Here is a 26,094-nt window from a genome sequence, read left to right as displayed (position 1 = left end):
AGTTTAGGCAAAAAATATACATATAATTCTTAGGGTACAAAGTCACTATACAACAATATATATATATATATAATATCATGCTATAGACCAAGTACTCATCCATACTCAGCTCTCTCCCTCTCTCTCACGACAGACGCGGGGACGCACGCCATGGAGATCTCCTTGCGAATGAGTCCGAAGATTGCTACAGTAGTGCCGGTATCAAAGCTACAGAAAACAAGATCATCCAGGAGAAAAGCTTATCATGAGTTCAACAATACATCGTGTAGATCTAATGGGGGTGGCCATGCAAAAAGGGACTTGACCAACTTTTATGAAGTTTTGTCCCTTCGTTCTGATCATCGGAACGTTAGCTTCGATGAGATAAAGAAGGCATACAGAAACTTAGCTCTCCAATGTCACCCCGATGTTTGTCTTGATCCATCTGCAAAACAAGAGTCCACTAAACGATTTGTTGAGTTTAGGAAGGCTTATGAGACACTTTCTGATCGAATTTCGCGTCAGATGTATGATTACGAGTTGGCTTTGGTCAAGACAATTACGTGGTCTGAAGTCGGGGGTGTTTCTACCGAGGAAAATAGGAAGTACTCATCCCAATTTTCCAAAGAAGTCTGGGAAAAACAGCTCTCTGGACTAAAGAAGAGGTCTCAGCTCCGAATGGAGAACAGGACGAAGAAATATGTAGGACATGAGACGTAGAAAGCTTTAATTTATTAGTTTTTCACTACAAAAAAGTTATAATTAGATTAACTTGTGGGAAAATGCGTGCAGCTTCAATTTTTAGCTTCGTTTCTAATGAGTTTGAATTGGATTAGTTAGATCGAGTGGTGAGTCCCCCTCAACTTTTCTTTGAATGATGTATTAACCCAAATGCCCCTTCCATATTTGACATTTAGAGTGCATGGAATTAGAATGATCTCCATAATTAATATAGATATCTTACAATATATCCAATTGCATGATAATTAGCTAGGGAGATGATCGTCAGTAAATTGTAGTAGTGCTGCAATTATCAACACTACAACAAAAATCATTTTTGAGACGAAATTGTTTTGGGACAAATTGGAAATCGTTCCAAAAAGTAAGATTTTGGAACGAAATTCAAATTTCGTTTCAAAATAACGACGGACATGCCAGACCGTTCGAACGCGTTCGAACGATATTCTTAGGGATGAAATTTTTTGTCCCAAATAAGTTAACCGTTCGACCGTTAATGATTAACCCTTCGAATGTTTAATTTTTACCGTTTGAACGTAATATTGTAGCGATAGGCAAAATTATTTTGGAGGGAAATTGACAAACCGTTCGAACGATAAATTATAACCGTTCGAATGATGCATATTCACCATTCAAACGTAATTTGAATCGGTCGAACGGTGGCAGGGTTTTAATTTTTTAAGTTTTTTGCCAAATTATATTTAGATTAACTAGTAATTATAAAAAATTGGTTAATTAAATAATATGAATAATCTAAATTAAGAATTAGTTTAGAAAATATAAAACAATACTATTTCATACTTAAATACTGAATTTACAAAACACAAAATATTATCCATACAAAAAATAGGAAATAAATAAATAAAATATATCATAAAATAATTAAGACCCCAAGTCTTTGCACACTTCCTCGACTGCAGCTATATGTTCCTCTATTTGTGTTAGTCGAGTACTGATGGTGACCTGAGTCGCAGACATGACAGCAAACTCTGTACGAAGCTCAGACACAGCAGAATGGATCTCCATACGCACTGCATCGATCACTGCTGATGTCTGCTCGCTGATCGCTGCACGCACTATGTCAGCCATCTCCTCACGAGTAACACTGTGGACTGATGCCTCGGCCCGTGTAGATGTCTCAGTAGTTGCAACTGAGACTCCATGATCTCCCGACTGTGCATCTCTGTGAGGATCAATTGGTTCTGGAACATGTGCACGAAAACGCAGTCTCGAGTGTCCCGTGCTGCGTGAGAGGGTGGTGCTGTTTATCGGTCCCATCGGCTCCCATTTACGCTCAGCAACATCTGGCACAACACTAGCACATAGTAGATATCGGGTGATCAGGACTCCGAATGGTAGTATATCCATCGAAATGTACCGAGATTCTGATCGAATCCTATCGAATATATACCCCACCAAGTCGATAGGAATGCCACGAGCGACCCGTATCATAAATTTCATCCGATCAATGCCAACTTCTGTCTTGTGCTGCCGAGGGTCAATGTTATTGGCAATTATCAAATTTAATATCTTAAAGAAAGAAGATAAATCTGCCTGTTTGATGCTCTTCATCCTGTCATACGGTGGAGCATCTGGACCGACAACCAAATCCCTCACCTCGTGATCAGCAAGGGTATCGACCTCATCAGTATAAACTGATGCCTCCTCCTCAGCTGTCTCCGCCTCAACTGAAGGATCAGACTCTCTAGGCACCACATTCGGATATGCATTTGGTAGCCAAGGAATACCGAGATGCTCAGCAAGTCCATCTCGTGAAAATACAACGGGTACTCCTCGGACAATGATACTGTAGGCCCTAGAATCATCTGCGCTAGCACTGCCGAGTTCTCTATAGAACTCGGCAACAATGTCAATGTAGGAGACTGGCTCCCATGCTTCCTCCCATTCATCCAAGATAGGTCCCCAACCACGATCACTGAATATTGAGGGCAATGAATGACCCTCCCAGAGAAGATTCTGGAAATCAGAAATCTTCACTGGTCGCTCCAGTGAAACTGTCCTCTCCCTAACTGGACCACTACTACTCTCACCAAGATTGCGTCGCTTACGTGCCGGTCTAGAAGTAGACATTATAATCAACCTGAAATTTATAATTATAAACTAGATATATAACATTAACAAGAAAAATACAATAAAGAACTATTTACAGTAGTTTGAAACAAATAGCAATTTAATAATATTTGATATTATGAACAACATTATCAAAAATAAATATATTTCTCAATATCAATATTAATAATATAAATATAATATTAAAAAAACGTTCGAACGATTCCTGTAACGGTCGAACGGTTACAGAAAAACCGTTCGACCGTTATGTTATATCGTTCGAACGCTACGCATAGCGTTCGAACGATATTCGTGTCGATCGGGATTCCAGGCCGGGTCGACTCGGCCATTGAAATTCATGGAATCCTTCGATTCCCTGGATTTTACACCAAAATAAATGCAATAGAAACCTAAATAAACGTTCCTAACATGGATTTATGCAAATCTACCAATTATTTTGATGTATAAATTGGTTTACCCTAACTTAAACAATTAATCTATCAAAAACCTAAATCTAAACGGTAAAATGCTTTAAAAATGAAAAATACCGATAGTTAGAGGTAGAGGCTTTGAGTGGGCACTGTTGACGGCGGCGAAGACGGCGTTCAACGGCGGAGATCGACGGTTTGGAGGCGTAGAATGGAGGAAATGGAGACGTAAACTTTCGTGAAAGTAACGTCGGGGGCTTATATATGCAGTGCCGTTTGAACGGTGAGTTAATACCGTTCGAACGTATTAATTGAATATTAATACCCATCCCTAATTAATCCAAATTTCATGATAATAAATAATATTTAAATGCAATATTCGGTATTAATTATATTAAATATAATAATTAATTCAATTATAATATATTTTAACTGTTAAATATATTAAATGCAATATATTTAATGCACTTATATATTATTAAACACAATGTATTATATATATAATTTTTTTTATATATAGTATATATTATATTATATTTAATTAAAATATATTATACTATTGAATATTATATAGTATATAGTATAAGTTATATTATATAGTATAATTAATATAATATAGACTACTATATACATGAAACTATGTTCATGTATTTATAAAACATATATATTATATGTGATATTAACTAATATCACATATATATACTAGTATAGATGACACTATATATATTAATATATAGTAGATATCCTATTATTAAATAATATAATAATAATATAATAGTATAAACATTATATATATATGCATGTGATACATATAACCCTATGCTATGATACCATATATATGTTATATATAATAGGTTAATATATGTACTTGACTATAATATTAGATGTAATATGATATTTTATATTATATATGGTACTAAACTATATAATATATGTTTGATTATATATTATATAGTTATATTACTATGTCTCTAAACTATAGTATATTTACAAGTTATTATATTTAAAGGTATAGTGCAAAAAAAATACAATAAGCAACAATATAATTTGAGTTTGAACGGTTTAATATAACTGTTCAAACGTATATGAAAACGTTCGAATGGATATTTTCACGTTCGAACGGATATTTTCACGTTCGAACGTTAAATTAGTGGGGGAAATTTTTCCCGCTAATCGATTTGACGTTCAAACGTCAATTAAATAACCGTTCGAACGTAAATGTTCTATATTTACACGACAGAATCTTACAATCTCGCACTCGTTCCAGTCGACTTCCAGTCACTCCCACGCTCATTTTCTTCCAACCAACGCCATTATTCTTCAATCTAGTCCTCAAATATTACTAACTTCTATCAATCTCTTATATTTTCGGATTAAGAGGTTGTTTTTACCGTTTGGTGAAGAGTATTTACCGTTTGGTGGATTTTCTACTTTATCTCTCCAAATTAGGTATTCTCCTTAAATATATTCTCATTTTATTTTTTTATAAGTGCTTTCGTTTGCTATAATGAGTTCGTCATATAGTTTGCTATCTTTTGATGTAATTTGGACTGTAAATGTTGGGGTTTTCGGAGGTTGAAGACGAGTGAAATTTGGAAGTAATCCGTTCGAATGTATGTCCTTAGATCGAACGGTGACGAGCACCATTTGAACGTTATGCTGGTCAGTGTTAAAATAATTAACATTTTAAATGCAGGAATTGAATTAAAAATTAATTATTTATAATTTACATTTAATAATACTTAAATACTTAAAAGATTAAAATAATCAAATGAGAATGAATTAAATTACAAATCATCTAAAATTTGTAGCAAAACTTAATTATTTATGATGTTGAATTATTCAACTATAGGTTAATACAAATAGTTTTGTTTTAATAACACAAAAATACTTAATCTTTGAATTAATAAAATGAATTTTAAATAAAATACAAATAATCTGGATTTAATAATACTTAAATACTTAAAAGTTAAAAGTAATCAAATGAATTTAATTAAAATATAAATTCTGAATTATAATTAATAAAATGAATGTTAATTACAATACAAATAACTATAATTATTAACATGCTTGTTAATTACAATACAAATAGTTATAATTGATAAAATATTTTGAAAGATATAAAACAATTGGAGTAATTATTTAATAATATAAATACTTAATTAACATATGTTGCATTGTTTGTTTGATACATGTTAAATATTGGCATATCTTATGTTGCTTGTTCATCAAAATTAGCCTTAGACCCGTTCGAGAGTTATCAATCCGCCTTAATTGAAAGATTGATAACTCTTGAATTGTCCAAAGTGGACAGTTCGGAATTGTAAGATCATTCTCGCAAACTATCGATCTATATCTGTTATACGTCCAGCATTAAGGTTTTGGCAGATTTATCCCTTGTTCTCTAGATATGCAGTTTCGGTGATGTTGTATTGACGATTAACAAGTCGGTGCACACAACCAGACGAGCATATTTGGAGAACTATGGGGAGATGCTGTCGAAATTTTGCTGGGCGTGACAGATTATAGAGGATAGGTTTGCGACTATGATCTTACAATTCCGAATGGGATAGGACCAACTACCCGGTGTAAGGTGGCATACTCCTTGATTGATACATGATACATGCTTGTTTGTTGATGCACACGTGATTGTTTATAATAAAGATAGTCAGCATGGATAAGAGTTAGATGCGAGTTAGCGATCGTTTGGGTCAGAATTAAAACGTATATGCTGAAGGTGTTAAGAAATTCTTAGAGTTTGCATTGGGTACATGTGATAGTGATGGACGTATTAGATGCCCATATAAAGAATGCAGGAATTTGCGCTCTCATAAGATAGACTTGGTGAGAGAGCATCTGTTTGTAAAAGGTATTGACAAGGGTTATACTGATTGGGTCTTACACGGGGAACCATATCCAACTTCATTCGATGCTCCACATGAAGAAGAAGAGATCGATGAAGATGTACAACCAGATGTTGTTGAAGATGAGTATGATGAGGATATGGAAGAAATGTTAGGTGACATCGGTGCGGAAATGTTTATGAATGAAGGTGGCACGGACACATCAAGTTCAAATGATGGGGGTCATAATACTTTTGCACGATTGTGGAATGAGTCACATCGTGAGCTATATCTAGGATGCAGAAGACACAGTAAGTTGTCATTTACCGTAAGACTGCTTCACATAAAATCAATGGGTCGATTATCAATTAAGGCTGTCAATATGTTACTCGAGCTGTTTAAGGAGGCACTGCCATCAGATAATACACTTCCTCGTAACTTCTATGAAGCAAAAAAATTGAAACGAGGACTTGGATTTGATTACAACGTAATACATGCATGTAAGAATGACTGCATATGATTTTGGCAAGAGAATGAGCAGTTGAACGAATGTCCCATATGCCATGAATCAAGATGGACATCTGACAAACAAAATGTGCCGCAAAAGGTAGTACGTCACTTTCCATTGACACCTAGATTACAACGATTATATATGTCACGTGCAACGGCTGCAGACATGATATGGCACTCATCAGCCAGAGTTAGAAACGATGATATTTTATCACATCCTGCTGACTCTCAGGTGTGGAAGGAATTTGATAAGGAGCACGCATGGTTTGCGGAAGAACCACGTAATGTGAGACTTGGGTTGGCAACAGATGGATTTAATCCGTTTGGGAACATGAGTACTAGTCACAGTACTTGGCTAGTCGTACTTATGCCGTATAATCTACCACCGTGGAAGTGTATGAAAGATCCATATTTCATGATGAGTTTGCTCATTCCAGGGCTGAGATCACCGGGAAATGATATAGACATACACTTACAGCCATTGATTGCAGAATTGAAAGATTTGTGGGAGAATAGGGTTGTCACATTTGATTCATCAACAGGCAAGTCGTTCAAGATGCATGCTGCCGTTTTATGGACAATAAATGATTTTTCAGCATATGGAAACTTGTCAGGTTGGAGTACTAAGGGGAAAATGGCATGTCCAACTTGTAACAAACATACTAAATCTGAATGGCTCACTTACGGGAGGAAATTATGTTTCATGGGTCATCGTCGATTTCTACCTGGTGATTATAGATGGCGGGGAAATTCACAAATGTTTGATGTTACTGTTGAATGGGGCCAACCTTCACCATATTTGTCTGGTGAAGATTTACTTGCACAATTTGTAGATGTTGGTTGTAATGAATTTGGTAAAAAACAATGAAAGAGAAAACGAGCTACATCTGAGTTGAATTGGACTAAGAAGAATATATTTTTTGATCTTCCATACTGGTCAAAGTTAAAATTACGGCACAGTCTTGATGTTATGCATATTTAAAAAAATATATGCGAATCCGTATTGGGAACATAGATGTCAATTGAAGGAAAAATGAAGGATACATTAAACTCAAGGAAGGATTTGAAGCGGTTGGGAATAAGACTGGAAATGCAGTTGCAAGAAAATGGTTCGTCCGTTTACATGCCGATTGGGTGGTATACATTGTCAAGGAATGAAATGGCTACTTTTTGTGAGTGGATAATAAAAATTAAATTACCGGATGGTTATGCCTCGAATTTGACAAGGTGTGTGCGAACAAATGATTGGAAAATAACTGGGTTAAAAAGTCATGATTGTCATGTCCTTTTGCAGCGTATCTTGCCTATTGATATCCGTGGGTACTTGACTAGAGACGTGCGCGTGGCTTTGACTGAGTTGGGTTTATTTTTTAAAGACTTATGTGCATGGACATTAAATGTAGAAGCTTTGGATCGAATGGAACGGGAAATTCCCATAATATTGTGTAAGCTAGAAATTATTTATCCACCGTCATTTTTCGATGTCATGGTTCACCTGGCCGTCCATTTGCCACGTGAGGCTCGACTTGCAGGACCAGTTCAGTATAGATGGATGTATCCCATTAAACGATTTCTTGGGAAGTTGAAACGAACAGTTGGTAACAAAGCTCGCCCATAAGGATCAATTGCAGAAGCATATATTGATGATGAGTGGCATACCTTCTGTTCCAAATATTTCCACGGAGTTGACACTAGGTTTGATCGGGCAGAAAGAAACTTTGACGTTGAAAGAACAAGACAACGAAATGTGTTTTCCGTGTTTTCCCAACAAGTACGTCCACTTGGTGCAGTGCGTGGTTATGACTTATGTGGAAGAGAGTTTGAGAAAGCTCAGTGGTACGTGCTGAACAATTGCCTTGAGATAGAGATTTACTTGAAGTAAGTATCACTTTTTTCTTAAATTAGTATTCGCTCATTTACTTTCGCAAAATTCTAATAATATAAAATACATGTGGTAATCATCAATTTCAGTGATCATATTAACATGCTCAAGGAACTAGGAGTAAATGATATAGACCAGAAACATGAAGAGGAGTTTCCGAGATGGTTTGAACAACGGGTAAGGACATTACATATGCGACACTCATTCAATATAAATAGAAAATATTGATTGTTTTTTTATTGATATAATAGAAGTTTTACTTAATATGTAGGTTGTACAAATGCATGCCAATAATCCAAACGATATATCAGATGAATTGTATGCATTAGCGTGTGGCCTATCGAGACGGGCTACAAGATATTCTGCATGTATTTCTCATGGTAGTAGGTATCACACAATAGATCGAGATCATTATAGGAAAACACAAAATAGTGGTGTCCTAGTTGAGGGAAGTCATGATGGAGAAAATATTGATTTCTATGGAGTGATTGTTGATATAATTGGAATGAAATATTTGGGGGAGCTTGCAGTATATCTGTTTAAGTGTGATTGGTGGGATTTAAGCAATCCTCGAACTGGAGTCCGTGATTATGAATATTTCTTGAGTATTAATACATCAAGAAAATGGTACGAGGATGATCCATTTATTTTAGCTTATCAAGTATCTCAAGTATTCTACTTAGATGACCCGAAGTTAGGAACTCAATGGCGAGTAGTACAAAAATATGCTCCAAGAAATATATATGATGTTATCCCTCAGGCAGAAGGGCGAGATGAAGAAGAAGATGATGCCTCTACTCAAGAAGCATACCAAGAGAGTCAGCCCGTGTTTAATTTGTTTGTGGATTTGAGCCAGTATGAGATGATTCCATTGAATAGAGAAGATATTGAGGCTGAAATTATTGATGCGACACTTGAGCAAAATGTTGATTCATCTGAAGTATCTACAGAAGATGAGACTGAATTATCAAATGATACTGATACAGATAGTGATTGACGAATTATATTTTCACATTATGTGATGATGAGCATTATTTTACTTAATCATGAATATTGTATCAGTTTTTTGAAATTATGCCTCCGAAGAGAAAGGAAATGCGCAACCCATCTCCACCTGTTCCTAACTCTCCTTCAGACTCACCATTAGAGATTGACTCTACAGAACAAAGTAAAATTCTAATAGTCATAAAAGTTATTAATTAAGATTATAATAGAAAATTGATTATAATGTTATATATCATGATGACTTCACAGTACAATCTCGTCAAGGTCGAGGCACTACGAGAGGCGTGACGTTGGAAAAATATCGTAAGGTGGGTAAAATCAAAGTTAACATTCTTGATGAACATACCGGAGGCGAAGGACAACCAGCAGCTTGGCTTGCATCGCATGTGGGTGCTCTTACACGAACTTATGCACTTTTGGCAACAAGTTCATGGAAGAAAGTCCCCCAAGATGTTAAGGACCTTATCAAGAAGCGTTGTTTGGTAATGTTTAATAAATGAAATTTAATTGGACTTATGATTTTATTTTACTTTAAAGTTTGAATATTATAAATGATAATATTTTTGTCTAAACTTTTTTCTATAAGGATGATTTCGAATTAAATTTTGGTCGGAGAGAGGAGCGTAAAACTGTGGAAGAGCTTATGAGTAATGTATTCCGCAAGTATAAGGCGAGGTGTCATGAGCATTATAATAAGTTTGAGAATAGTGAAAAAGCACGCCAACATCCTTTTCAAGATGTGCAACCTTCTGATTGGGAAAAATTTTGTGACATGTTTGAGGATCCATCATATAAGGTATAATTAATTTAATTATTTTAGTCCTATTTTTAATTTTTCTTTCAAATATTTTCAATTCTTATGTAGGAGCGAAGTTCTATAAACAAAACAAATAGATCAAAATTGAAGATTACTCATCATGCAGGCTCAAGATCTTTCCACCGCCTCTCTAAAAAATTGGTATTGCTATTCTTTTATTTGTATATAGTTAACTGAATATATGAATCATAATGACTTTATATCTTAACAAATCTTTATTATAGCAAGATTCAGATGCCAATTATGATTTGACAAAATTATATGCTGCATCATATACTAATCGTAATGGAGAGTGGAGTCATCCTGATGCCCGTGAAAATTATGTAAGTATTATAATTTGTTTTAAATAAATATTTATGATGATATTAACTCTTTATCTTATGTGTAGGATAAAATGGTTGCCCTGCGTGCTGAATCTGCATCAGATCAAAATTCCTCAAATACTGATGTTGAGATTTTTACACAAGTTCTGGGTGAACGTTCAGGATATTTGAGGGGTTTGGGTCGCTGTGTAAAACCTTCTCCCTCTTCCTCTTCTTCCGGGTCTGCCTCTATAGCTCAAGAGAATGCGAATCGTAGAATTGAAGAATTGGTTGCAAAACAATAAGAGTTAGAGGCTCAATTGGCGAGACAAGGAGACATGGAGATGCGCCTCAAACAACATGAAGAAGAACAAGCAGAGTTCAGGAGAGATATGCAACTCCAAATGCAACAGCTTATGCAACAGTACAGGCCTCCAACCAACTGATGGTTTTTTACGTCTAGCTTATGACATTATCTAATTAAGCAACAATATAATGCTAGTCTTATGGTTATTTATTTTTTTGTACTTGTTATAAAACTTTTGTGAGTAATTAAACAGTTCCTAATTTATGTTTTTCAAATAATATGGATGTCTATTTAGTTTTTTTATAATTATTGGGTTTAATAAAAATAATATCCGTTCGAACGACCGTGTCACGTTCAAACATTAATGGGCATGCCGTTCAAACGATAATGTACCGTTCAAACATTAATGAGCAAACCGTTCGAACGATACCAGACGCTCAAAAAAACGTTCAAATGCAGGACATTACCATATCATTCGAACATTGATCAGCACCGTTCGATCTCCCATAACGTTCGATCGGTTCCTTTAACGTTCGAACGTATTTCTATTGAACGTTTGAACGTATCTTGATAACCGTTCAAAAGAAACGTTAACGTTCGAATGGTATATGAGAAGCATTCGAACGCAATTCTGGAACGAATTTTAACCGTGGCAAAAAAATCCATCGTTCGAACGGTATCGAACGGTGAATTTCAAATTCGTTCTAAAAGATATATTTTGGGACGAAATTGTGATTTTTGTCCCAATATATCTTCTGGGACAGTGATGTTGGGACGACCTTGGGATGAAATTTTTTCGTCCCAAAAAATATTGCAGAACGAAATCTATATATTTTGGGATGAAAATTTTCGTCCCAAAAAATGTTTTTTGTTGTAGTGCAAATCGCAGTAGACCTGGCTGTGTAGGGCTAAACTAAAGCCGATCAGTCCGAATGTCCAATGTGAATGTAATAGCTAGCTTGTCGTGTTGACTACATGGCGATGTACATATGTACTTCTATATATATGCAGGCGTCAGCTTAACCTAGACCAAAATATAAATATTACTTCAAGCCTCAAGGTAGGAGAAGAAAACGTACATCATATTAAAAACATCTCGTGTTTATCTCCAAAATATATTAATCATGCATTTTGCATTTTATATTTTGAACAACAAAACTGACACAACTATAAATTAGAACTAGTTAAGACTGTTCATCCAAACCGGGCTTTTTCCCAACCAGTTTAGGAACCTGGATAATTGAGTTCCAATCTAGAACAAACCCAAGCCGGTAACTACATAATGAAACTCGAGTAAACCCGAGCATGGTACCTTTATTTATTTATTTATTTTATTAATTTTAAAGAAAACCAGTATCAAAATGATGCCTTTTATCAAAACAGCCGCTAAAACCCACCTTTGAGTTTCTTCAGATTGTTCTCTCTCTCTCTCTCTCTCTCTCTCTCTCTCTCTCTCTCTCTCTCTCTCTCTCTCTCTCTCTCTCTCTCACACACACACACACACACACACACACACGCGCGATCGCGCGCGCCAAAACCCTAGCCTCCTTTGATGATCAAAGCTCCATTGTTTCATGTCGTTGCCTTCATCCTCGTGCCGATTTATGTAAGTAGGTGCTTCACATGTAATGGTGTGAAAATTTTGTTGGTTGATGGTTCATCTTGTTTCAGTGAATTTGTTTATGTTTTGTTCACACATTTTGGTTTTGTTATGGTTTCCCTTTAGTTTATGTGTCAATGGTTACCCATTTTGAAAAGTTAAATGGGTTTGATTTGTTAGATAAAATTCACCACAAAACTTCTGCCTCTTTCGATCTCGGATGTTCATTAGACCCTAGAATGTGTTCCATTTACTACTATATTGGCATTCTAGTTCCATAATTTCTAAACTAGACTTAGCCAACAAAAACCCTAAACAAAGCTGACCCCTTAGTATATAAGAATCATGCTAAAATTCTTTCAAATTTGATCACTCTAACATCTAAGGAAAGCAAAAAAGTTATTTAAGTCAATTGGCATCTAGGATGTTTATTGCTTCCCACTTTTAGATTTATTTGATGCTTATCTCATGATTATGACCATAAACTCTTGGTAGTTCCTTGTGAAGTGGTCAATAGTCTCAATGTCTGATTTGCTGCTTATTCCTGTTAAGTTGCACCACACAGTGACTCCTTGAACCTCGACATTCTTGACTAAGGAATCACTTTCAACCCTTAGAATTAAGTTTAGAACCTTTTGGAGTAGAAATAATTCCTAGAAGATAGTGGACAAGGTCTTAAATGAGAAATGCCCAATCTTTGGTTGTTACGTTGCAACCATTTTTCAGAACTTCATTTTAATAGAAGTTTTGAGATTGAGTCCTATGGTCCTGACCCTTGATGCTATTATAATTCTTTTGTTAGTGTTTCACATAGGATTTAAGTATATATCACAAAGGATTTTGTTAGCTTAATGTGACATATTTTAAGTAATGGTCCTTCAAACAAATGATTTTTTTTTTTAATATTTTTGAAGAGCAATGCTACATACAGTCCTCGAATGGGGATTACAATGCAAGCCTATGCAATTTTATCTTTAAAATTTTTTAAAATTACAAAAATATCCCTTATAAAATGATATTTGTTCTAATTTAATAAAAGGCCTGCACATACAGTCCCCAAGTAGAGACTGCAAATAGAATTTATCATGTTTGAATGTGTAGAATCGATGGACCTTGAAGATAAATTTAAAACTTAAAATATGTTTTTTAATATCTAACTCAGTTTTTAACATTTTTTTAGACGATAATCTAGCTTCACCTTCAATCGAGAATGTTGTGAGTCTCCCTTCCCATTCATGTTATAAAATTTAGAAATTTTTCTGAGAGAATATGTTCAAATTCTCTTAAGGTAAGAGATTTGTGCATTATTTCTTATTTTGTTGATCTTTGATGGTATGTAGATATTCTTATTTTGTTGTTTAGATTCTCACTTTAGACACAAGCACTATTCTCAATTGTTTAGGTTGATGGGATTTGATTATTCATATTAGATTTTAGCAATTATAGCTGTATTTGGTAGTGCTCAATTTGCAGTGACAGTAGGGATTGAAAGCAATGTCAGACTAACCTGTTAGTATCCATACTTGCATGTGTTTTAATGCTAAAAGGATATATACATATATACATATATATATATATATATATATATATATATATATTATCAAAAGTATGCTGCCAAGCTAGGATTAGCTTAAGAACATTGAAACAACTACCAAAAGGATGCTCTCTTTGCCAGGGAAGCGTTGAAAGAAAGACAAATTATCTTTGCTCATTTTCAGAATTTTAGATGGACTTTGATTGACCTATTGCAGTCTTTTTATTCTAGTCTCAAATAGGATAGAATAGTTGACAACATTGTAGAACATCTTTTCAGTCATCAACATGATCTTCTTCTTCACTATTGAACGAAATTATTGATGAAATTATTGATGGCCAGCAAGCAATTTGCTTTTATGTTTATATCTTTCCACTTTCTTGTGTTTTGCAAACTTCTATTTGTTCAGTTTCTTGGATTTTTTTTTTTAATTTTTTATATCTTGGCATATAAAATTGAAAATCTTCATTTTAATTTTGTTGCTTTTAGACTTGTTCTTCACATACTCTTTGTTTTTTCTGATTTCCTCAATTGTTTCCATTTTCAATGATTCAAGTTCAAAATTGGTGTGGAAAAGCTTCAACTTCAGCTCATTAATGCCCTGACAATAGTTCAAAATAGAGTTGTTAGTTTTAGATTGAGAGTTTGATTGTTTTAGCCATCATTTTTTATTCTAAATTCTATTTCTACTTACCGAGTCATCTGTTTTACTTCAGCTATGATCAGATATTCCAATTGATTTTTTTTTTTTCGGATTGTAATTTTGCATGAATTGGGATTTGTAGGCAGATGTATTGGTAGATACCTCTATTTTGATTTTATTTTCTTTTTTATTTTTTTTTTACCCTCTTTTGCAATTTAGCACATGTTATGCTGTGTGGTAATATATTTTTAAATAATCTGCAGGTTTTGAGATAAATGATTTATATGGGAAATTGGTTAGTTTTGTGGCCTTTCAAGATGAGTGTGTTTGTATGTGGCAACATCCTAAAATATGGTAGAAACAAACAGTGTAATATTTTAAAGTAATCTGGAGGTTTTGATGTTGTGTGTTTTCTCATTTTTTCTTGAAAAAATTGAAATAAAATATAGGCTTTTAGATTAAAATAAAATTCTTTTCAAAAAAAAAAAAAATCATAACATATAAGCTTTTGAAAAAAAAAAAAGAAACTGGGTTTTGGATTTCAAAAATCTAGATTCATTCGGATTCCAACCCAGGTCATAATAGGCTAATTCGGGCCAGGTTTCGGCCTAGGTTTGAAACCCAGTTTTTGGGCCAGGTATTGTAGTTGGTCTAGAACTTAGGTAAACAATCCTAGAACTGATAAATTACATTCCTAATACGTACGCGCGCCTAAACCTAGCCATTAATACATATATATAGTCCACATAACAAACATAATCTTAAATGTTAAGAGCTGCTATTTGACAATCGATGGAAGTTAATGAATGTAATGTATAAGTTTTGATAATTTTAAGTGTACTAAAAATAAAATAAAAATAAATATTAAAATTTAATAAGAAAAGAAGGTGGGGGTGGTGACGTCAGACAGAATAATTCAATAATTATAATTATGCTCGGCTTCAATTAGCATCAAAACTATAGCATTTTCCTAAAATGATTTATCATTAGTTTTTATGGCTAGTGGTAGATATTGTGGTCAACATGGGCAGGTTCCAAATGGGGAAGCCCCTCATTGTGATCGTAATGCACAAAATATGATAATTGCATATTTATAGAGGCAGATGGTAGAATTAACCCAACGTCTAGAGGTGCAAAACCTTAAGTGTAATATGTATGATCATGATTCAAATTCTAATTTCTAGAACCAGTATCACAATCATGCTCTATTCAAGAGTACTGTGTGATAGGGAGGAATGTCATGGAGATCTAGGCATCAGAGTTGATCCACCAAAATTTTCTTGTACTCTGTATGCAGGCTGAGGGCTTCATCGATTGGTTGTACAAGGTAAAATGTCTTTTTTATTACAAGATGTCCCATATTGTATGAAACCGAAACTAGTTGCTATAAAATTGAAGCAAAACCATCTGGTTGGTGGGAGTAGTTGAAGCGTTCTCAGGAGTGACAAGGCAAGGCCAAGGTTGGCAATTGGGAGAAGATGAAGTCTTAATTTTTGTCCTTTGGATATAGTCAAACCTTATTTTGATGACTTCACATGTTGAGGTGGGGAGTAAGATCCGTTGATGATTAAACTAAGGAGTTATATTAGTTGGCTACTCGTAATGATCTTTTGAGACTAAAAAGTAGATGGTGGCACAATATTTAGGTGGCTTGCAATAACCTTTGCAAAATGTCCTCAGCGTCCACTCTTTGTGGATGGTTTTTTAGGCCTATTAGTTTGAATACCACTAATATTCGATGTTTGAAATCCAAGAAGCCCAATCATTGGGCAATTGATTGTAAGCAATTGATTGTAAAAGTATGCGACTTAGAAAGGGAAAAACCTTTTGATTAACGAGGATGCCATGAAGGATGTTGAGGAATGAGGACATCAGAGAACCCATCAATGATTAACGGTTTTTTTGCTATTAGAAAAGCTTATTAACTCCCAAAGGTGATTTGGGAGAAGATTGATCGAGGACTAACTTTCTTCACAATACCCGTACTATTTTTTAGAAGGTGTGCCAACAACTGACCATTAATAATGGTAGTTGTAAGAACGTCGTATCTGAGGAAGTAGTTCACAAGCTCCAACTCAAAACAAACCATCACCTGAAGCAATATATGCCATCGTGGTTGAAGAAGGGCAAGACAGTGTGGTTACATTCGACTGATGGTGTTTGATCTCTTTTTCGATTGGCTGGAAGTATTTTCATAACACATGTTGTGACATGGTGTCCGTGGATGCTTGCCACTTGTTTGTAGGTAGACTTTGGAGGTATGATTGGAGTGTGGTTCATGATGGACCCAAAAACATCTATTCTCTTATCATTAAGGGAAAAAATTCATTTTAGAACTTTGTAGGGAATGAGTTAGTTCTATTCCAGAGGTTGGAAAGGGAACCAACCTTCCGTCAATAGTTAGATTCTAGGAGGAGGTGAAGAAAGAGGGCATAGTATATCCCTTGCTACCATGTGATCATAACGGCAAAGCTGATCATGATTTACTGCCAAAGCTGATCAAAAGACCTTCCCCCTAGCCTTCAACCCATGAGAGATATACAATATCAGATTGTTTTGGTGCCGGTTCTAGCATGCCTAACAGACTAGTGTATCACCTTAGCCACAAGGAATCTGAAGAGTTTCAATGCCAAATATTGGAGTTGCCGAAGAGGGGTAATATTCGTGAGAGCATGAGCCCATGTGCAAACGGTCTGTGGCGTATATGTATACCATTAACAGAATGACAATGAAGTACAAATCCCAACTCCCCATTTGGATGACATGTTGGGAGCTCAAGTCCATAGTATAAATTCCCAATGCAAAGTAAGGGGCTCAAGTCCATAGTTAGAGTAACCAACTACTTTTTGATGTTGTAGATTTTGCTTGGACTATGCTAATCGATGATAGTTTTCCAGTTGGTAGATACAATAAGTTGAAGGGCATGGAGATCAGACATTGTGAAGTTTCCCAAAAAATCAATGACAATGCATATAGGTTGTAGGGGTGTGCAAAAATCGGCCAAAGGTTTGGTTGTAATAGAGTCAAATTGGGTGTCGGAGTACGAAATTGGCTGAAACTAGTAAGGAACTGGCTAGCAGGCGAAAGAAATATCCCAAAACCAACATCAGCTGGTTCGGTTTTGGTTTGAACCTATTTTAAACCACCAAACTAGCCATCTAGATATATATTTTTTATATTTGTTTTAGGTAAAACGACGACATTTCACTTACACCTAACAGATGCAAAAAAAAATATAAGTGAAACGATGTTATTTGGTTTAAGTTTTACACATAATATATTAAGTTTTACACGTTTCATTCTCTCTCTCCTTTCTTAGACTGCAACTCTTTCTCTCTCCTCTCTCATAAGAACCTCTACGCCACTAAGAACAATAAGAGAATCACCAAAATTGGTACAGCCGGTATTTCTCCTCCCTATTGGTCAGTCTAGTCAGTTCTTCCATGAAAATTACCCCCATTGGTCGATGATAGCTTTTTTCAAAAACCCCTAACAGGTTGCGCCCTCCCGGTCATCCACGAACCTCTAACATGTTCAATATCAAACACTTCAATCCATGCTTTGTCAATGTTGATGTAAAGTTGAGGGCGAGTTCTTTCCAACTCAAGGAGAATGATGTGGGGGATTCAGGTTTAATGATGCTGAGTTGGCAAATTTCACGTTACTTGCATTGGGCTACCTCGAGAAGGTAGATTAGCATAAATATGATAGGAAAATGTGAAGATTCCTCAAATTGGGGTAATATAGCACACGTATCATTAGTTTGGTTATAACCTTGACTTCGGGTATCAGAATCGTGCATATAACTCAATTCGGAAGGCTCTTTTTGGAGCGCAATTGTGATCATAAAGCTACACCTAGTGGTCCTCATTTTGATCCGGTAATCAGCTGTTTCCCTCTCCAATTCATCAAATTAAGTTATTTTCTTCTTTTATGGTAATGTTTCGCTATCACTTATAGCACGTGTACTAGTTCTTATTTCGGGTTTGGGTCAAATTTTTTGTGAGACACTTATTTTACTACATATTTCATTTTTATATCATCATTGAGATTTTTCCCTTTCGAATAAAATTATCAGAATCCCGGGTTTCAAAGTAGGCTAGGAGATTAACATTGACCTAACAAAGTATAATTACTTCTAGCTAGGGAGATCTTGGACGGTATCTTTCCTTAGGATGAAAGCACTTCCAATAAGAGATACCCAACCAATATTAGGAACTTGCAAAATATATAATACCCAATATTAAGAAGCACTCTCAGTACTCCATATATATATGAAACAGGTAGGAAATAAATATACAAAATCGAAAGCAATCGTCTGATCAGGAGGCATACCTACATTGAAAAACAAAAACATCCCAATGATCTGCCAATTTACTTTACATGGATATAATATACTGCAGCTAGGAATGTCGTGATCTAGAGGAGTTTGCAAGTTGGTGTTGCTGCTTCACTTGATTAGCCATATTAATATTCTGATCTTGCTTCTTCTTGTTCCATCGCTCAATCTCCTTGAGTAACAAGCTCTTTCTTTCCTCCTTCCCCTCATCTCCCAACCTAACAAAATCAAGATGTACTCCTTTTGGCATCTTCAGCTCCTGCCCCAAATTAAAACACATCTTTATCTGCTAACAGCTTGCAATATTATGCGATAGAAGAGAAATCAAATTAGATTTATAGTGGCACTGTTGATTTGCTTCCTACTGCATGAAGACAATAAATAGCATTTCTTTTATGGAAAATACTTTAGCCATAAAAAGATTACACACAAGTAAACCCACTAACTGATGTACCTTGATGTAGTATGTCAAATTTTAAAGTTACTTTTATTACAAAGCAGATATAATAGATTCTATGAAGCCACATCAGCTTGTGGATTTATTTTGTGTAATCTTTTGGTGTTTGTAACAGTTCTCTTTCTTTGTTACTTTCTTCCTTTAGAAGAGAGGTTTTTGTCCATAAAGGGAGATGACGGTGAATACAAGAAATTAGCGATCAACATCATGATGTTGATCCAATCATTCGTAGAATAAACAATTAATTATTTGGATCATCACTAGCGTACAATATGATTGAAGTGCCGTTACCAAAGTGTTTTCATTAGGGAAAAACAACTCCTGGCCCTAAAGTCATCGTCTTGGGCGCACTACCCCAAACATAAGGGTTAGATAACCCTACTTTATTATTATTATTATTATTATTATATGTTTTGGTATTTGAAGGCTGCATGGATTAATAGACAATGACGAACATTGCCGATGCCAATTAAAAAAGCTAACACCTTTTATATGTAATAGCCAGATGAAAGTGAAGTTCAATATGAAATAATCCCTTAATTTTATCAAATTTTGGATCTTGAGTATTTGCTGATACCTTTTTAACTTCTCTTTGTATTTTTCGGGTTTAGTATCCTCAACAGCTCTTATTGGTTTTGTCACTCGAAAAGTAAAAGATTAAAGGGTAATTTGGACAGTGGGGTATTCTTACATATTGTTAATATATTCTCATATATTTTAGTCTCACATATTAATCAAACACAAAATACTATCTAATCATAATAGGAATACAAAACTCAATACAAAATTTCCAAACAAAATACAAAAAACAATAATTTTTTTTTTAAATTTCAAAACAGAAATATTTGAAGGGGAAAAAAATAGAAGACCCAACCCATTAAAGGGCAACCATTAGGAGTCAAGTGGGAAGAGACAAAGAGGGAAGAAAGAAAAGCAAATGACTGATGCGAAGAGGAAATAGAGAAAAAAGAGGAAAAAATGAGAAAGGGGAGGAGAATAAGTTAGACACATATAGGAGGAGTGACATAAAGTAAACCTATTTACCTACCATCAACAAGGTCACAACAAAAGGGGATTTGAAATTTGAGGAAAGGAGACTTCCAAACAACTAACCAATTTTTAAGAAAACACAGAGGTCATCTTCATCCTTAGAACAAGAGCTCCAGAATATTATGTTCTCTAGAAAAGAGGTTTTCGACCTCTATTTTACAGAGAGAAATGAGAGACCATGAAAGAATGTAAAATACTCATATTATAATGGATTTGCACTCCAAACGACCTGTGGATGTAGGCCTAATATCGAACCATGTTAATTTGTGTGTCTCCATCTCATATTTCCTGTATTTATCTTCTATTCACTGCTATGGATGTACGTATAGGCACCGTTCCACCACTTCGGACCACATCATCTAGTTCCAGACTACCTCAGTGGGTCGAGAGTGACGCTTTCTCCCGTTTTGACTTGTGCGATTTTTGGTATTAAAGTTTGTCGTCATCTGTGGGATTGATTTGTTTTCTATACCGGAAGTGGGAGAATGATTATTTTCTAGCTTGCAAAATCATCTCCGAATAAGTAGAAAATGTCATCTCAAATAAGTATTATTGACTCTCTATCTCTCATTTCATTTGTATTAATACTATTGTTAGTAAGATGAAGATGTGAGAACCTAGTACCTAGACATACATAGTGCACAGTGGGGGGATACGAGTGCATGTCATGCACAATGCCATGCATGGTGCAAGGAGTTGCACGTTATCGTGCACATAGGGAGTTCCTCACCCATCAGACATTAGCCAAATAGAGGTACCAGTGGCCACCATGTGGACCGCTAACACTTTATGTACCTGTCGTGTTGTCTCCACCAATAGAGCCCGCGCACAATGTAGGCATTAGGTGCACGCTGGAATTTTCTGTCCCCACCGTGTCGGTCTCCAACCACGGAGGCTATGCAAAGTCTTGGCAACAAGTGCAACTCACTGTGCATCCTAGGAGATTCGTGGTAGCCACCATGTTGAACGAAAAATGTTTTTTGTTGTGGGGGAGTTGTTCCTGACCCACAAGCCGTGCTTGCTATGACCCCGGCTACAGTGGCCATGCACGTAGTGTGCATCCATGAGGCTCACAACAGTTATTCATGAGCCAGGTTGGGTAGCCACCTCTAGGACCACAGACATTATATGCCACTGGGGGAGTTGTCCCTGACCCACAAGCCGTGCTTGTCGTGGCCATGCACATAATGTGCATCCATAAGGCTCACAGCAGCTAACCGTGAGCTAGGTGGGGATTCTGGTGCCACCTCTAGGACTATTAACATTCTCTACCATCGTTGATGTGCTCCCCAACCATGGCTAACAACAGGCACATGTTGCTATGCACCCAAGTGGGCCCTCTTTATGACGTCCGTGGTCTGGCAATACCACCACTAGCCTCTGCCAAGACCACTAGCGATTTCTATCTCCAACAAGGTGTCCCTTTGCCACTACCATACTACCACACTAGTGAGCTTAATCTCCCACCAAGCACACAAGTGGGCAAGAACATGCTCAACCACTCTTCATGACTTTGGCCTGAGCTTACTAGGCTAGAGCTCGGTCACAACTGTTCTTCGGCTACACAAGTGAGCAACCACTTCCTCAGCCTGAGCTCACTTCTTCAACCACCACTTGCTCAGCCTACAAACTTTCACTTAGCCACAATCAAACCTCTCGACCATGTGTTTCTTGGCCACGTTCAAAGCTTCTTGGCCAACATAGGTCCTTCAACCACGCTTCCCAAACTCAACCAAGCTTCTTGGAAAACTTTCTTGGCCACATGATGCATATCCCATGCAATGTGTTGCATAGAGTTAGTCTTTGGCAGCGTGGATGCACCGGAAACCATGGACCTTCCTTTGGGATACCATCCAACGCAATAGAGATCTTACACGCCACCAAGAGATTACTACCATCTTCATCGCAACTGTGCAAAGTTTGACTTCCACCATTGTCTGGACCAACGAAAGTTTCTCGCCTGTAGTAAGTGGTCACCCACAACCAGTGCTCATCTCAATAACTACTCGCTAGAGTGATCCCATGGGTCAACTAGTCCCACCCTAAAATGCGACCATAAAACATATTGATTGCATTCAACAGAACGGAAGGATATTGATCCTATGTCAACAATGAATTTAGTTAGGTGATACTGTTCAAAAAAAAATAATAAAAAACAAAGAAAAGAAACACCGTGGGTGGACAACCTCCATCATGCGAAAATCCTTTAGCAACAAACAATTGCAATTGGGAAAAGTTTAAAACGTGGCTAAATGGCTTTGATTTGTCTCTCTCAAGCTTGTTATTTAAGATTAATTTCATTTTTATTGACAAATTTGATTTTTTAATGTTCTCCTTGCAGGACTCTTTGAGGTTCCATGGGAATCCCAATGGCTACACCACCCCACTCTAGCACCTCTTGAACATTTTAAACTATCCTCACCAGAATTGATTGCTCGGTGTCATAGACAAACTGCCTTCATTATAGCCAAAGCATGATAGCCAGCAGATTTCGCTGGCACACCACAAACCCTCACCACTTTTTAGCAAAACTATTTAGGTTAGCAAATCTCACACTTGTGATTTGAATTATCTACACTGATCGGTTTGGTTTTTTAGAATGATCAAGCATTTCCTTCAATAAAAGCTAAGTCACTAGACTTGCCGTGAACAATGCGTAAATAAAAACATAGTCATTGGACTCGGCACGAAGTAACAGACAATAACAATCCCTTGACTGCTCAACCCCCACGCACATAAAAACTGGTTCCCTTGACTCAGCAAGAACTACAAGCGGTGACAGTCCCTGCCCGACCCTCGCGTACAAAGTCAAGTACCTAGACACACTACGAACTAAAGGCGGTGATGATCCCTTGACTGCTAGACCTTGCGTACAAAGCTGAATCTTTAGTCTTGACTACCTGACCCTCGTGTATAAAGGTAGGTCACTAGACTCGTTGGGTCAATTGACTTGCTGCAAACTATGTGCAGTGATAGTCTCTTGACTACTTGCCCCTCATGCTCAAAGCCAAGTCCATACCAACAAATGCCAAGCCGAGTTCCACACTCGCAACTATTGTAGTCGGGAGTTGAAAGGAAAGCTAATTAGAGATGAAAGAATACTCATCGGGATAGCGAGTCGGCAAAATCACTTTTTATTAGAGGCTGCTTAATTAATTTCCTTTGCCTGTAAACACCAAATTTCTTACTCCTCCTCATGTCATGTACTTTTATTTGCGAAATTCATTTGTGTCACTCATGTCTTGGATGATCATACGAATATCAGAATATCAATTAGTTAAAATAAATAATAAATGATTATTATATCCATCTAGATCTCTCTAACTAGCTATAACCACAAATTTTGTAGACTACTAGTTATGAATTATAACAAAATATATATATATATATATATGATTAATCATATATATATTGCACGATATATATTACATACCAATTAGAGAAATTAAAGTGTAACTAAAAGTACTACATTTTTCCATGCAAGCTACCCCTTGTATAAGCTTGAAGCCCGGAAGTACTACTGCATGCTCTCTCATATGATCCGGTACAGGTTGGGGTGGATTTCAGGGTAGTTTCTTCTGATCTGCAAGGCAATGATTTTCCATTTGTTCTACTTCGCGTCATAACTGTAGAAGCGCCCATTTGCCACTTGTCATGCAATGCGCTTGGGAGACTTGATTCCTAATTAATATTCCATAAGTGTGCGTGTAAATAGATATATACTATATTATTGATATGTGTGATAAATTAAACAAGGAGAGTTATATCTACAAATGACTTATACAAAATAATTCTACAAACTGATGTGATATGTTTTATATGATCTGTTAGATTTATTTTACAATAAAAGTAACTTTATAATCTAACAAATCACATTAAGTCACATCAGTTTGCATAATTACTTTCGTGTAATCTCTTTGTAAATAGATTACTACTTTCCTAAATTAAATACTTTAATTAGCTAGAGATCACCATGCATGCATACCAAGAATAGCACTGTTGCACAATGCTTGAGGACTTCCAAGTTCATCCGGACATCGTCGAGGCTCCTGTTTATCAAAGTTTACAAGGCATTGATTACGATTTGGTTTTTATATTATAAATGAATTCTAATTATCCGACAACTAAGAAAAATTACATGGATGATGCGTATACCTGTGCTTTTGCTGCCCAAGCCCAAAGTAAGCAGCCAAGGTTTCCATCTAATTACAAATTTGAATGAAGTCAAGATTGTTCTGATGAATATATATTATATATGTGCAATTGGATGAACAAACAAATAACATAAAACCCAAAAAAGAAGAAGATAGATTTAAGTAAGAACACACATTAATTGGCTCCTGATCAGGGATTAAAATTAGTTGCATGATCTACATACATACCTTCATATTTCCAGCTCTTTTGCCAAACTTGTCGGTTAAGACCCCTAAAGAATCAATCATCCCCGCCGGTTGTGGTGCAGGCTTTCCAATCTCAGCAAAGGCCTCCTTAATACGAATGCAGTCGAATCTTCGAATATTGTGGCCTGCCCACACCCTGCCATTCAGAATACTGAATATCTTGTCTGCAACATCTTCAAAATCCGGTGCATTTGCAACAACTTTCCTAGTTATTCCATCACATCGTCCGGACTTCAACGACACCACTGACAAATCCTTGGGTCTCACGAGCGTGCTATAGCTCTCTATTTCCACAAGTTTCTGCGGGCAAACAACGATTGCTCCAAACTCCAGCACCCAGAACCGTTTCCAACCTTTGTTGGGTACAGTTGTTTCCATGTCGAAGAACACAATCTCTGCTTTACCTTCTCTGCCTGACGTAGAGGTCTCCATCTCAAGTTTCTTTTTTGCACTACTTCCTGTGTGTTTTTTTCCGTTTCCAGGTTTTTGTTGATCATGTTCTATATCATCGCCATGCATGCATCTTGTTTTAAATGAGTGGAAGAAAGAGAATTCTTGTTGAGATTGATTTTCGTGTAGTTCAAGTTATTATAAGTTAAGGCATTGGATGAAGGGATGATTGACTTCATGAGGATGTTCTATCCAAAGCAATTCCAGGTAGACAGGAATATTACCATAGAGAATATTTCTGTCGTGATCTTTTGTACTGCTTTTGAGTTTGAAGGAGAAACTTTTTATACGAAACCTTTTTTGGGAAAGTTTAAACTTTCTTCTTCGTGCATATATAGTTCTTAATTAATGAAGATGTTAAAACATTTGAGGCCAAGTCTACTGGGAAAGAATATTCCCAACCATCCAACCAGCTTACGTGACTTGGACATGTTTACCATCAAAAGAAGGCACAGGCACGGAATATTTGTGTTTCCTGACACGGAACTGTTGAACGTAAATCATCGGAATTCCTGCAATAATTATTAAAGTTCATACAGAAATAAATCTTCGCACGCATAAACCTGAATATATGTATTGGTGTGAGGGTTATTTTAGATTTTCCGAGTTTCCTTAGAAGTTTCAACTATGTACGAAACCCAACATCACAATTCAGAACTGTTGGCTTTAACTTGTCACATGAACGAAAAGAAGGAAATGCCTAAGACAATGTCAAAGTTTATCCAAGTCCGGAAAACGAT

The 26,094-nt window shown here is 36.1% G+C and overlaps 2 protein-coding genes across 2 annotated transcripts; one reads left to right on the top strand and one right to left on the bottom strand.

Moving 5' to 3' along the window:
- Positions 1 to 150: 150 nt before the first annotated feature.
- Positions 151 to 791, top strand: LOC122306243 (chaperone protein dnaJ 20, chloroplastic-like). Its single transcript, XM_043118678.1, has one exon. The coding sequence runs from the start codon at positions 151 to 153 to the stop codon at positions 697 to 699; it is 549 nt and encodes a 182-aa protein (XP_042974612.1). The 3' UTR covers positions 700 to 791.
- A 23,051-nt stretch (positions 792 to 23,842) lies between these two features.
- Positions 23,843 to 26,006, bottom strand: LOC122307722 (protein NEN4-like). Its single transcript, XM_043120785.1, has 4 exons — positions 24,887 to 26,006; positions 24,660 to 24,706; positions 24,490 to 24,553; positions 23,843 to 24,185 (listed from the first exon to the last, which is right to left on the bottom strand). Exons 1-4 carry the CDS (start codon positions 25,421 to 25,423, stop codon positions 23,970 to 23,972), a joined length of 864 nt encoding a protein of 287 aa, XP_042976719.1. The 5' UTR covers positions 25,424 to 26,006; the 3' UTR covers positions 23,843 to 23,969.
- Between the last annotated feature and the right edge of the window lie 88 nt (positions 26,007 to 26,094).

The sequence above is a fragment of the Carya illinoinensis genome, chromosome 4 (assembly GCF_018687715.1).
Source record: "Carya illinoinensis cultivar Pawnee chromosome 4, C.illinoinensisPawnee_v1, whole genome shotgun sequence".
In the NCBI taxonomy this organism is placed as follows: domain Eukaryota; kingdom Viridiplantae; phylum Streptophyta; class Magnoliopsida; order Fagales; family Juglandaceae; genus Carya; species Carya illinoinensis.
The sequence above is the reverse complement of the archived record's forward strand: the minus strand, read 5'-3'. Positions and strand labels throughout refer to the sequence as shown.